General features: G+C 36.3%; 1 protein-coding gene across 2 annotated transcripts in view; it reads right to left on the bottom strand.

Annotated features, from left to right (window-relative positions):
• Positions 1 to 15,494, bottom strand: part of REG (proteasome regulator gamma) — a 260,001-nt gene that overhangs the window by 158,160 nt on the left and 86,347 nt on the right. For both annotated transcript variants that reach the window (XM_090379525.1, XM_090379534.1), the window contains exon 3: positions 4,268 to 4,330. In XM_090379525.1, coding sequence (XP_090235651.1) covers positions 4,268 to 4,330 — 63 coding nt within the window. The remainder of the gene's footprint in view (positions 1 to 4,267; positions 4,331 to 15,494) is intronic.

The raw sequence follows: 15,494 nt of genomic DNA, 5'->3' as shown, positions 1-15,494 counted from the left end.
ATACTTTATACAGTAAACCCCTGCTATTTGCGGTATCTGTATTTGCGGTTGCTGATTTAATATAAAATGAAACCTTTAAAAATGTGAATTTTAAAGTGCCGTGAACGTTTTCCGCCATAAAAAAAACATGGGCGTGGCTAAAATTATCTTTCCCGGTCAAAACAGTGCTCAGTGGGTGGGGGGAGAGGGGTGACAAAATCGCGAGCGTGGATGTTTCTCGCTAATCCTTGTTCAGTATGTGTCATGCGCTTGTCATGGAAGGTTTCTCATTTGCTTTTAATTTATACACTTATAAATTGAATAAATTTATCAATTTATAAATTGATATGCTTACAAAAGTGATAAATCAACCTTTTGCGGTGTAAAACAGACTTTTTCGAGTGTGTTAACGGAAGAAAGTGCCTTTATTTTGGACAAGTTCTTTCTAACCCGTACAAAAATATGGCTATGAATAACAAGGGAAATGTGAAAAGATCAAAGAAGGTGATGACATTAACGAATAAAATTGAGTTATTGGACAAAATTTCTAATGGTGAAAGTGTCTCCTCAGTGGCAAAACATTATAAAATCAATGAGTCAACGGTATGATCAATCAAAAAATCAGAAGAAAAAAAATCCTCCGTAGTGTCCGTGAAAACGCGCTAATTGCTTCAAAAATTTGCTCTGTAACTCGTGACGTTAAATTAGAAAAAATGGAAAAAGGCTTTAAATCTGTGGATAGAAGACTGAACTCAAAATAAAATTCCGTTAAGTTCACTCATCATTTGTGAAAAGGGAAAACTCCTTTATCAACACTTTAGCAAAACTGGTGATAGCACTGGCGGGATAAGTTTTTTTTAGCTAGCAAAGGCGCTGGTTTGAAAGATTTGTTTGAAATTTCTAATAAATATTACATTTAATATTAAATTGTTTCTTATTTTCATTTCGATGCCATATGCTTGCATTTCACTAGTACTGTCTATGTACATAGTCATATTATGAAGGTACATATAATACATACATAGACAAAATTTTAGACTAGTTTTTCTTATATATTTCATACTTTGGAACGGAACCCCTTTATTACTATGGGAGCCATAACTCAGTATTCGCGGCATTTCACAGGAACGTAACCCCCGCTATTTGCCGGGGTTGGTTTACTGTACATTCAACTTGCATGCTCTTTGCACCGGGCAAGTCTTTTACACTGATGAACCTTGGTTAGGAGAGGATGCTGTAGGGGTCGTCTACTGGTATAGCCCATACATGCGAGCATGCAATGCATGGTCATGCCAGATATTGTTCCGAGTTGGCCCATGTTGTATTGGGTAGTTAACTCTTCAACGGTGCTCTGCATGTACGAGTCATCGGACCCGGCGCTCACTTCTAACATCAACCTTTCATTGATCTTTGCAGTTTTGCCGCCAGGTTGTTGTTTGACCATTTTGATGCCAGTCATGGTACATGTTAACTACGGTGGCTCTCGAACACCCCACCAGTTCAGCCATTTGGGAAATCAAAGCAACAGCTCTTCGAGCACCTACATTTTGTCCTTTATCAAAGTCTAATTAATCCTTCCTTTTACCCACCACACTCGGAATTTTACTACCTACCGAACCATTGACACCTTATCTATGCTACGTGGTTGACTAACTCCGCACTCTCGTACCTCATGTGGGCACATTCATTTTTCATAAGGGTGGTCATAATTTAGTGATCACTCAGTATAAGTGCCACTGATGCCTTGATTGACGAGTACAATGACCGGGTTAAAGATTTTAATAAACATGTCACACTGAGGTTAGCTTTTCAGCCACATCTTGGTGATATCTCAAATGCAACTGAAGATTTGAAGGTGGAGTTGACCTTCAAATTTTCAGTTGAACTCTCAGAGAAACACATTCTTAAATTTATACTTGACAGCAAGAAACACTGCATTGAAATATTAAAAAATGCTTTAGAATATCCACAACTGTATCAACATTTGGAACAACCTATTGTTGTGAATCAACATGTTCACATAACACTAATCAAAACACAGCTGTGATCATAGATGATAAACACACCTAGAAACAAACAATGCTTTAAAATGCTTTGCATTTGTACAGTCACTATATCCACAAAAATGGGAAATTTTAACGCCAGTGTATTACTAATACAAAAAGGCAGTTTGAAGTGTGACATGGGTAACTACTGCTTCAGTGGTAGAAAAAAATCATGGAGGCAGCAATGATCGAGAGTGCCATACAGGACAATTTAGTTTAAAATTAAATTCTGAAAGAAACAGCATAATTTTATAAAGGGAAACAATGTTTAACCAACAAGATTAACTAATTTGATAGAGTCACTCGTGAGCTAAATATGAATGTAAGTCCCCACATAGACACCTTTTTGCTCATCTCATCAGGAATGGATACATCTTTGGATTGTTTCAAGAAGCTCAATGTCTTTTTTTTTTTTTTTTTAGTGCAGTCTCATATTTGCACAAAAGATTATTGTATAAGCTGGAATCACAAGGAAAATAATTTGATAAATTGCAGGGTAGGATACAGAGGATCATGATTAATAGTTTCTCTTGGGATTGTAATGTAAGAAGTGGGGTTCCCCAAGAAACAGTACTGGGAGCAACCACTGTTGCTTTTTTTATTTCCTTAAATGACATTGATGAAGGTATAAAGATCATGTCAAGATCAGTAGAGTGTACTATTGATTCTAAACACCTGCTTGTAGAGAGACATCATAATCTCATTCCTTGCTATAGTAAGACTGCAACTGAAATACTGTCACGTATGGAGATATCACCTTGGGAGGGAACAAAAAAAAAAAAAAAAACAAACCTTCAATGGGTCGAAAGATGGGCAACAGCACACCTGGTGAGATCAGTAAAAGGGTATCCATAAGAGAAAAGACTGAATATGTGGGCTACAGGAACTTAGTAATCAGTCACTTTAAAGGGGACCTGATTGAAGTCTATAAGGCTCAGAGAAGAAAGTAAAATTAATCAATGAAAAAAAAAAAAAAAATTTTTTTTTTTGTTATGATTCCAGGACTAGGTCCATAAATTGAAATTACAGGAAAAAGGCTTAGACTAGATTGCTGGAAGTTCTTTTAGCCAGAGTCATTAATTAGTGGAATAAGTCATCTCCATGGATGGTTGAGGCCAACAGCTTGGGGAAATTCTAGTCGGTTGGAAAGGTACCTACATGAGGTGGGATTCACATGGGTAGTTTATTTTATTATTAATATTTTATTTTATTTATTTATTTTTTTTTTGGCTGATGTGCAGAAAAAGCCATGGGCTTCATTGCACTCCATGGCAACTACTATAACTATATAACCACCTGCTTAAATTGGCCATATTTCCACTGAACCACAGATAGCCAACAAGGTTTTATGGTGCAAATCAGCAATCAATTGCAAGTAGATAATCGAAGTACTTAGTCAGTAGATGCATTGCTAATTAAAAAATAAGAAAAAAATCACATTTCATTTTAAATAATTAAAATTATTTAAAGGATTAACAGTGAGTGAACGAGTGTAATATTATATAGCATAGTGAAAAAATAAGATCACCAATGACCACAACAAAGAATAAATAGGATTATTCCATAGCTACTGTGAAACATAATTTAACACATTCTCTGCCTTCAGACATAAGTGAAAAACAGCACTAGTGATGAGCCACAATGCATATGAGTGGTCAACCAATTTGGGAATTCTCTACAAATCTTTCTAAAAAGTCCAAATATAAAATTTCATCTAGTGGGGGTAGTCATCGGATGAGGACAAAAAAAAAAAAAAAAAAAAAAAAATATATATATATTATATATATATATAAAAAATACACAATAAATAAAATAATGATAATAACTGCTGGATTTCTATTTGTCCGATTTTAAAAGGCAGGCCCAAATATAAAATTTCATGAAAATCCATCCACTGGGAGCTCAGTTGTTACATATGGATGGAATTGTGAAGATAATAGGTGCATTATACATATGCTGACACACCTAAAAATGAGCCAGCTATAGCAACACACACACACACACACACACACACACACACACACACACACACACACACTTACTTGTGAATTGTCTGGAAATCTAATAAGTGCTACCACCTCTTATATAGTATATAACATACATAATAATAAGTTAATAGAAATGCATTAAATTTTTTTGGTCTTTTTACCTAGATTTTAGTTAATGTAAACTTTATTACTTAATTAGAAATTACATTTAATAACAGAATAATTAAAATTGTACAATTTTACAAAACTGCCCACCTTCAAAAGGTTTTCAAGTTCCAATATCTTTTTAGGAAAATCGTTCAGCACTAGATCTTCTGCCTAAAAAAGAGAAAAATTAAACTTCTATATCTATATAAAACAGATCTGATGAGTACATGAATTTTTATAAAAAATTAAAATGACATCCATATACAGAAATAACTGGAATTAATAATACTGTAAGATTTCTCAAACAAGAAAACAGGCTGCAAACTTTCTAAATTTTAACATTTGCAGTTCAATAAATTGATTTAAAAAATACAGATGCAAGTACTTTTTATACTTTACTATTTCAGGAGGTAACTCATCATGGAAATAATCTTTTATCACATTAGTGCAATCAATGCATGCTTCCTGACAGATGTGTGTGACATCCATGACTCAAATACTTTATGGTACAACAATAAGTGACAGAATTACAATTCTTACTTGGGTTGCAAATGAGAGAGAATTGTGAACTGGTCTGTTTGTGGCATCCATGACTCAAATAGTTTCCAATGTTATAATACAATAATAAACTACTGAAATATTTTTTGCAAAACTCAAGCTTGATTATAGTATAAACTTGTTTATGGTAGGGCAGAACATCCTAACCACCAGGGTTGAAGTCACTTGGGTTGTAAAGGTTAAAGAGTTGCAAATTTGCCACCCCACCAAGAAACAAGACATCTAATAATCAACTGCAAATGTAAACAAGCAGTAAAATAAAATTAGTAATGGCAAATGATGCAAAGCGATTCTTCCTCTTGCCCAGATTAAGAGCCTGAGGGGACATAAATTCAAATTGAAGAAAGAGTTGTAGAATAGATGTGCGGAAATTTGCCTTTACCAGAAGGTGGTTGATTGCTGGAACAAACTTCCATCTAGCGTTGTAGAAGTTAACAGCTTAAATAAATTCAAGCCAGAACTAGACAAATATTTGGAGAAAATAGATGGGTGAAATGGGAAGGATTTCTTTATTTTTTGGCTGATGCTGTATAAGCTTGCTTTCTTGCATCATATGCCTCTACTAATGCTAAAGAAGCATGATTATATAGCATCAGCAAAAAACCTTCCCACATCACCTGTTCATCCACTCTAATATCAGTATTTCCAAGTATCGGTCCTTGAGGTTGTCACAAATATTCTATCAGATAGGCCACACAAGCTGTACTGGCTACCTAGGAGTCTAAAATGCTGATGGAACTGATATTCGGGTGATGTTCAAGTCAAGCGGACCCAATTTCGGTGAAGTCCGGATGGTCTGTAAGAGCCAAATCCTCTGCTTGCACCTTCATGATGGTGGGACTGTGTTAATAATCCTGGGTATAACCTTCATGCACAAGCACACTGTGGGTGACCACCCAGGTGTGAACCAACATACGCAGGGGTCGAGTTGTGGTGCCCACACCACATGGAGGAATGCTGCCCCTCTGTGTTACCAGGCAATACTAGGTGGTAGATGACTCATCAACTGGTGCAATACCACCACTTTGCTTATTGGAGGCTTGAAGTGGTGGAACGAATGTTTAGTCTCCAGAGCTAAGTTCCAGTCAACCCTTCCCCATCTCTTCCATCATGCATCAGTACGACTGATGACTTTTGAGGCTATGATGAACATCATGGCGAGATCCAATCTTCCTTACATTTCGAGGGCAGCTCTAAAACAGTGTTCACAGGCTGGCCGCTAGTTAGCACACCAGACCAAACCTATTGGTAACTCTTTAGGAGGCTTCTGGATCAGCTAGTGTATAATCTTGCTACCTCTACTATGGCAGATAGTGACCGAAGGGAGTTCCAGCAGTGTGTATGCGGGGGCATTGTCGAGGCCACGTTATGTCAAGAATCTGGATATATTCTTACCATGTGAACGCCATATCCAAAAATTTCATTACTTCATACAGCATATCCCCCCCCCCACTTTTTCTTACTACTGAATACACCACGAATTGTCAAACTAATAGAGTAAATTTATCTGAGAAAAGATCTAAACCTCCCAAACACTTCCTAGTTCATTTCACAAATACACGTGTTCTCAATTCTAATCTCAACGATGTCCATTTCCACTTGCAGTCTGTCAAACCTCATGTACTTTTTCTGACAGAATCTCAGTTATCAGTTGATTGAACCACTGCTCATCTCAGTTGCCCAAATTATTTGCTGTATGATTCCTTTCACCACAAAGGTGGTGGCACCTCCGTAGCCAGGTAGGCAGGAGCAGCAGTGCATAGCACACGCTTCTTGATTAGACCAGGGTTCAAGCCCGTGACCACCAAATATGGAGGATGCGGAAAGGTCAGGGAACGACCACCGCATATCCCCAAAGCAATACAGCCTTAGTTGCTAATGCTCCTAAAAATAAAACCAAAACAACAAACAAAGGTGGTACTTGTGCATATGTCTGTTCCGATTCCTGTCAGAGACTTGGTAATTTGGAATCTCCTCTTTTCGATCTTCCCTGGCTTAAAATCTCTCTAACTGATTGTGTAAAATTCGTCTGTTGTCTCTACCATTCTCCCAATTCCACTAATCGCTTGAAGCTCTTTGACTTCCTCTCTTTGCAACTTGACTTTCTCCAGTCCAACTTTCCTAACAGTGAGGTAATTTTCCTTGGTGATTTTAATGTTCACAACTCCAGCTGGCTTCCGTTTTCTAGTCACACAGACCCGGCTAGTCGAGATGCTGAGGCTTTTGCAATTACTAATGACCTTACACAGATTGATCATTTATCTACAAGAATACCAGACAATCCTAACCATGTAGCCAACACGCTTGATTTTTTTCTCACAAACAACCCTTCTAAGTACACAGTCGAAGTGAGTGGTCCTTTAGGCACCTCAGATCACAACTTTGTGATTGTTTCTTCTCCACTGGAGCCTTTAATCTCACGGCTATTCCCAACCTCGTATTTTTGGGATTACAAGAATGCAATATGGAATGACCTGATTTCTTTTCCTTGGTCGGATTACTGTTTCAAAACTTCTGATGTCAACCTTTGCTCAGATCGTGTCAGTGAAATTATTCTTGTAGGAATGGAATCTTTTATTCCATACTCCACTTTAAAATCTTGTCCTTTATATAAACCTTGGTTTTCCAATAAATGTGCTAAGGCTGTTCAAGAAAAGAACATTGCATATCGTAATTGGCTTGTTTCCAAATCTTCAGATTCATTTTCTGCCTACGTTAAAGCTCACAACAATTGTAAAGCAGTTATTAATCAGTCCAAACTAGATTTCGAACAGGCTAAGAGTAGAAAACTTGCTTCTTGTCCTTATGGTAGCCGAGCGCTCTGGTCTCTTGCGAAAGCTATTGGCTGCAACTTTTGCCCACCTCTGTCAAAACCAGATGGTTCTGTTGTCACTTCAGCCAAGGATAAAGCTGACCTGCTAGCATCCCATTTTTCTTCCAACTCATGTATTAATGATCTTGGTAAAACACCTCCCACCATTCCCAACACACTTCATTCAATGCCTCCTGTGGTCTTCCATCAAAAGGATGTCAGAAGGATTTTGACAAATCTTGAATGTAAGAAAGCTCCAAGTCCTAATGTTATTTTTCCACTTGTTCTCAAAACCTGTGCTCCTGAACTTAGTCCTGTTCTTTGTCGCTTTTTTTCACTTTCTTATTCCGAAGGTAGGTATTTTTCCTTCTGCTTGGAAATTTGCTCATATCCAGCCAGTTACTAAATAGGGTGACAAATCCCTCCCATCAAATTATCGTCCCATTGCAATTACTTCTAATCTTTCTAAAGTAATGGGAGAAATCAATTAACCACCAAATCTTAAACCTTCCGTCTGATCAACGATCACCAGTATGGATTCCATCAGTGTTGATCCACTGGTTATATTCTGGCTTATATTATCCATTTATGAACAAATTCAAAGGAAAAGTTTGGTGAAACACCAGCAGTTGCTCTTGAATGTGGCTGATAAACCATAAAACAAACAAAAACCTTCAAAAGGGGGTTTGAACAAAAAAAAAAAAAAAAAAAAAATTCACTTTTTATTTTATAAAAGTATTTACAGATGGCTGTGTGCCTATATGCTTTCCTGTGTGCCACCACTTCACCATCTGCCAAGTCTATGGGGAGGTGGAACTTTACTGCAACAGAAGGAAGTTTTATTGTGATACAAGGTATTACAATAAAATTTCCCAGACTGCTGTTGCTGCTGCTGCTGCAGTAATGTACAATGAGTGAAAACAAAGTGAAGTGGCATGTTGTAATTAAAACTTCTTCCAGCAGATGGTGCTACAGAGATTGTCCAGCAGGATGACAGGTCGCTAGTAACAACCACTTTGGTCAGAGCAGCATTGACATACTGCCATGTTTTTGCAATGGAGCAACAAATGAATATTAAATTTTGCTTTAAATTGGAAAATTTAAACAGAAATTTATGACATGTTAAAAATCATTTATGGTGATGAAACAGTCAATCGTACCAGTGTTTGAATGGTATAAGAGGTTTAAAGACAGATGTGAGGATGTTTGCAATTACCCAAGGCATGGGCATCCATCAACTTCTTGAAATGAAGAGTTGGAAAAGTTTGGGATGCTGTGGCAAGAGATTGTTATTTGGCCCTCAGAACAATGGCTGATGAGTTATTCATGAATAAAGCAATGATTCCTCAAATTCTGTACAAAGGTTTAAGTAAAAGGAAAATCTGTGCAAAATTTGTGATGCACAACCTCATCGATGAACAGAAGCAACGATTGGCATGTGTGAAGACTTCATCCAGATTTGTCAAGACAATCCTAATTTCCTCAACTGTATTGTCACTGGAGATGAGTGTTGAGTGTTTTAGTACCACCCAGAAATGAAGTATCATGTGCCTGCAGTGGACTTCAAAATCGTCACCAAGACCCAAAATGTCTTGTTTACAGAAATCTAGGATCAAGACTATGCTAATCATGTTTTTTGACAAACTATGTGATTCACAAGGAATTTGTACCTGAAGAGTAGAAAGTCAATGGCATGTTCTATGTAGAGGCTGCAATTTCAAGAAAAAGGCAGCTAATTATTGTTGCATGACAATGTCCCACCCATTCTGCACTTGCTGTGAAAACATTTCTGACAAATCATGGCATTGTACGGACCAACCATCTACCCCACTCTCCTAATCTAGCAACAGTAGACTTCTCCCTCTTTCCCAAGGTGAAAACTGCTTTGGAAAGCAAGATCTGAGGAAGTTAACATGAAAAAAAATGCAACCACTGAACTGCACACATCATCTCTTTGGATGCCTTCACTGACTCTCTTCAGAAACTATTATAATGATGTGATAAGTGCATTCAATCAGGTGGTGATTACTTTAAATAAAATAAAACCATTCTTGAACTCCTTCACTTTATATTCTTTTTAATGCACCAGCCTGAGAACTTTACTGCCACATCTCATACATAGTTAACATTGCAAATGTGTCCATTTACATAGCATACATGAATAAAATAAAATTTTAAAACATTTGATTTGTAAGATTACTTGTCATATTATGACAGAAACATAATGATTACTATGTGATTAATAATGAACATGCTGAGATCTAAGCAATCCCAAACATGTGAAATTTTAGAAATCACCAAGAAATAATTCAAAATTGTTCAATTTTTGATGCCACCTTTATTTTTTAAGTCTTTCTGAATGTAACTATGAAAAATCCATTTTTCATATTAAAAATGTATTTTTAATTAATATTAACTTTTGAAAATAAAACTTCATTTGGACCGAACAGTGAGTGAAATGAAAGTTGAAAACCCCATGTGCTTCAATGGAATCCAATTTTAGGAATTGGATTCCAGGAGCACCAGTGCATGAAACATGAAGTGTGCAAGTAAACAGTTTGATCTGAGACAATGCTTCAATGTCACAATGCCAGAAAGTGTTACCATTTGGAGGAAAGCATGCATCAATACAGCCAACTCCCTGATAATAATCATATTTTTGGGACAGATGGCATTTAACATGTGCATATAATTAAGTTTAACCTAATTCCTAAATCTTTCCTAATTGTGCAATAATCAACAGATTTCTGGAATTTTCAGTGGAGAAATCAAATGAAAACTTTTTCAAAAATAGCTATTAGGAGTTTGTTTCGTTGACTGAGTAGATGAAGAGCATGAACTGTCTGGGGGTATCATCGACCCTGTGTGATGGGGTTGGGGCCAAAGTAATGGTGTGGGAGATGGTGAGAAGGAGAGAAGAAGAGTATTTCATGCAGTCCAATTTATTTAAACCAAAATAAAATATCACAGCAGCCTCTTCATGGTTTAAGGAATACCTTCACTATCAAGATCTACTATATAATTTCTGTATGTTAAATGCAAGAGAAACAATGGAAAAAATTTATTTAAAAAGAATAATACATGCTGCACAAATTAAAGTTTTATTATGAAAGCAAGGTCACCAAGTGATGTATCTGCATTAGTGCCTACTCCATCCACAACATGTACCTTTAGAGAACATAAAATATATAGGGTTTCTAGTACTAAGTTTAAAAATAAATGACCAAAGATATTAAATTAAAACTCATGACTATCTCTAAAAGGCCAAAATTAGTTGAAAAACAACTCCCTAAATTAATTTAATTAACCTACAACCCCTCAAATTAAAACCCCTCCCCTCGGAGAAGATCTACTTGACTCATGTACGAGTACTTGGAGAAACAAAGGAAGTGAATGTCAAAAATAATTTTGATATCATATACTTGGATTTCGGTAAAGCTTTTGACACTGTTGCATATGGAAGACTGCTGTACAAATTGGAGAGGTGTGGCATTAAGGGTAAGTTGCTAAAATGGATAAAGGGATGGTTGAGTGGGAGACGGCAGAGAGTGGTAATCAATGGACACTGTTATTCGTGGACAAATGTTATTAGTGGAGTTCCTCAGGGTTCGGTGCTGGGCATATTGTTGTTTTGTGTATTCATCAGTGATATTGATGAAAGTATATCAAGATTAATGTCCAAGTTTGCAGCTGATACAAAGGTTGGCAGGGTTCTTAACAACAGTAAAGACAGTATGCCACTCTAAATAAATTTAAGGCTAAGCTAGACAGGCATTTGGAACAAATGGAGAGGTGAAATGGAAGGGTTTTTTTGGCTGATGCTGCGTAAGCTTGCTTTCTTGCATTGCATGCCTCTACTAATGCTAATTCTAAATAATTAGAAGCTACAAAATATTATTCAGAAGCCTTGAAATATAAGGCTGTAAATTTCAACAAAAAGTGCTGATATAACATTTCTCTTGGAGTGTGATTGGTATACATTTCCTCAATTTTCACTTTGGGGTGTTATTTTCCAACACCTATTCCAACAATTTATTATTTCCTTTGTCTTACTTTTGTTCAGACAAAAAGTACCACATTTTTCAGATCATAAACATGCTTTTTAATGACAAATGTGACAGCAATGACAATATGTTATTGAGAATAGTAAAAGCTTCATTTTAACATTGACATTTTGTTCACTAAGCACTCCTGAATTTGTATTTCATATATATGCAATAAAATATTTTTTCCCAAAATCTCCCATTTAAAATGTGGGTGTTATTCTTCAAAGATACATATCTGAGTTTGACAATCCTAGGGGCTTATGGCTTTTCCCCTGAAGAGATGAGAATGCTGACCATCCCGTTCTGTCTTTCTTTTTTTTTAATCAATTCTTGCCATATTTTGGAGGCCATTTATATGTTAACCTATAAGTTTAACTGTTTTTCTGAAATGCTCCTGGTTTATCTGAGCATATCCCAGACCCCAGGGCAGAATCATAATTTGCAGCATTTTTAGCAGATACAGGAACTCCCCGACTTATGTAATACCCTACTTACTGAAATTCAACTTTACGTAAGTTTTTGCCGGTGGGTGCAAACTTAACATTGTGGAAACTTATTCTGCATCCTGTAAGAATAAATGGAGGTATCGTGAAAATATCATAATGTGAACCCAATAACACATTGTCTTTATTTTATTTTATTTTTTGTAATTCGTTCCAACAACTTGGAAGTTTAAAATTTTGATATATTACTAAGCTATTTATTTCTCTAAAAGGTCATATTTATAATGGAAATTGTACTACCCTTTCATTGTTATCATATGTCCCCGTTATAAGAATCAATTTTGAAAACCTTTGTGATATTTTTCTAAAGCACGTTTCTGGAGGTCACGACCATAAAACATTAAAAATAATTTTGCACTTGCCAGTTTATTGGGCTTTTCTGTTAGTGCATCTAATTATAAATGGGTAGTAAACTCGATCTTATTGCACTTGCAATAATACCAATAACTGCAATTGTGCGGGTTTTTACACTATTATGGTGAAATGTATTCCCCTTCACAGAAACTTTCAAACATAAAAAAAAAAATATTTAGAAACTTCTCTTCATTATTATTTACGTATTACAATTATGAAGGGAAAGCAACCAACGAAAAGTGCAAGTGGTAGTAGTGCCAGGAAACTAAACAAAATTGACTTAGAAATGAAGATGAAATGATTAAGAAATACGAAGCAGGACAAAGTTTGTCATCTATTGCAAGGGAATTAGATCTCGCTGCTTCAACAGTGAATACTAATTTAAAGGACAGTGCACGTACAAAAGAACATGATAAAGGATCAATGTACTTAAGATCAACAGTGATCACAAAACAGCGTTCAGGTGCTATATTGAAGATAGAACAGCTGTTAATAATATGGATGGAAAATCAGATTCAGAAGCGAGTGACTCCGAGTCTAATGACCATTCAAGCAAAAGCAACATGTATTTATAAAGTTACTAAGGATAAGTACAGTGAACCCCAACCCAAGTTCGTGGCAAGCAATGGGTGGTTTAATAGGTTCAAGCATCGTGCTAGTTTCCACAACGTTAACGTATGTGAAGTCGCCAGTGCTGATTCTGCAGCTGCAGAGAAATTGTCATGTCTTGGAAAAAATTATTGATGAAGCAACGCAGCAAATTTTTAATGTTGACGAGCCTGATCTGCATTGGAAAAAAATGCAGGATAGAACATACATTGCCACAGAGTAAAATACAATGCCAGGTTTCAAGGTGTCAAAAGATAGGGCCATGCTCTTGCTTGGGGCTAATGCAGTGGGAGATTACAGATGAAAACCATTGCTTGTGTACCATTCTGGAAATCCTTGTGCATTTAAGGGCATCAATGAAGCCACCCTACTTGTGCATTTCTGATCGAACCAGAGCAGGGATAACAATATCTCTCATTGAGGATTTATTTAAATGGTGTTTCATTCCCAAGGTTGAAAAATATTGTAAAGACAACAAAGCTCCTTTCAAAATTTTTGCTTCTATTAGATAATGCTCCTGGACATCCTACTAATCTAGATGATTTCAATTCAGACGTGAGAGTCATATTTCTACCGCTAAACACGACTTCACTCATCCGACCTATGAATCAGGGTGCTATTTCAAATTTAAAAGCATACTATTTATGCACAACATTTGCTCAGGCATTGTCTGCAGTAGACAATGAGAAAAATTATGTTGAGACTTTTGGAAATCTTGCAATATTTACCACGTCATCTTAAACATTAATAAGGCCTGGGCATAAATTACTAAAAGTTGTTTAAATGGCACATGGAGAAAATATGCCCACAGCAAGTAAAAGGCTTCGAAGGATTTGAAAAAGATGATCATATGAAGAGGTTACATTAGCATTAGTAGAGGCATGCGATGCAACAAAGTAAGCTTATGCAGCATCAGGCAAAAAAAACAAAAACCCTCCCATTTCACCCCTCCATTGTTCTAAATGCCTGTCTAGCTCAGGCTTAAATTTATTTAGGCTATCAACTTCTACAACAAAAGATGGAAGTCTGTTCCACCAATCAATCACCTTCTGGCTAAAGGCAAATTCCACACATCTATTCTACAACTGTTTTTCCTCAATTTGAATCTATGCCCCCTCAGATTCTTAATGTGAGCAAGAATCCCATCAGCATTCAGCTTGCTTAATTGATTCAAGGCCTTATACACCTCAATCAGATCACCTCGCAGATGTCTACTCTCCAGGTGCTGCAATTTGCAGAACTTAAGCTTTTCCTGCTAAGAGCACCCCTTTGTTCCCCTCACCAATCTTGTTGCCCTTCTTTGTACTGGTTCTAGCAACTCTACATCGTTTCTAAAATGAGGCCTCCAGACCTGTACACAACTCTAGGTGTGGCCTGACCACTGCCTTGTACAATGGGATAATCAGCTCCCTGTCCCTGCTAGCAACATTCCTATATATCAGGGGTGGCCAACAAGTCGATCGTGGCTTTAATTTTGGTCAATCACGACAAATTTTAAATATATATAAAAAACTAGATTGGTCAAAAATCTAAATATTATTATTATGCACTCCACTGCATACACTAATTACAAATCCGTTGAACTACATAACTACTCTTTTCGCCGCGCAGCCGCTAGGCTTGTCTAAAGAAAATTCACGCAGTTACATGGTGGAGAGCATAGTGTATGTGTCGAATTCTTATTTAGCTTACTTAATATTAATAACTGGACAGTACTTATACGTTAATTTAATAACCTTTGATTTAAAATGAATACTACGAAAAAGAGCAAAATGTATCATTTTCATCAAGAGTGGGAACTAGAATACTTTTTTTTTCTAATAATAATAGAAAATGCTGTTGTTTGATTTGCATTGCTTCCGTAGCTATACCTAAAAAAAGGAAATTTAGAAAGGCACTTCAACGGACAGATTAGTGATATTTTTGCATATAAATAGCAATTTTTGGCAATGGCTAAGGATCTCAAAGAAAAAAAAATTCGATCATTTTGCAAATATACAAGATCATTTGCAAAAATATCTTGTTTTTGAATTTAATAGTGACGATTGAAAGTTGTGGATGATTTTTAAACCAGATTCAGTGATTTTAAAACAATTGAAGACATTGTCAATATATTTCTTACCAGGGCTGTGCGGTAGAAGTCTTCGAAATGCCACCCCTTAATGGTTCAAATTGTATTTTGATTTCGCTGCTTATGCTGCCCCCTTACGGTGCCGCCTCTCTGTATCATAGCATGGCACGGCCCTGTTTCTTACCCATTTGATGTCGACTTAGATACGAAACAAATTGCAAAAAAGTCGCTGAGATTTTTCAAATGGAAAAAAATATTACTTGAAAATTAAATTATATTACATTGCGAAATATCTTCCTAAAAGCCAGGTCATCAGAAGAAGACTTTTTGAAAATATGTTTGCCGAGAAAAGTACCCAAATGTAAAAAAAATGCAGCGAACT

The sequence above is a fragment of the Mastigoproctus giganteus genome, chromosome 1 (genome assembly GCF_048544385.1).
Source record: "Mastigoproctus giganteus isolate SK-2022 chromosome 1, ASM4854438v1, whole genome shotgun sequence".
Taxonomy (NCBI): domain Eukaryota; kingdom Metazoa; phylum Arthropoda; class Arachnida; order Uropygi; family Thelyphonidae; genus Mastigoproctus; species Mastigoproctus giganteus.
This window is presented reverse-complemented; position numbering and strand designations above follow the sequence as displayed.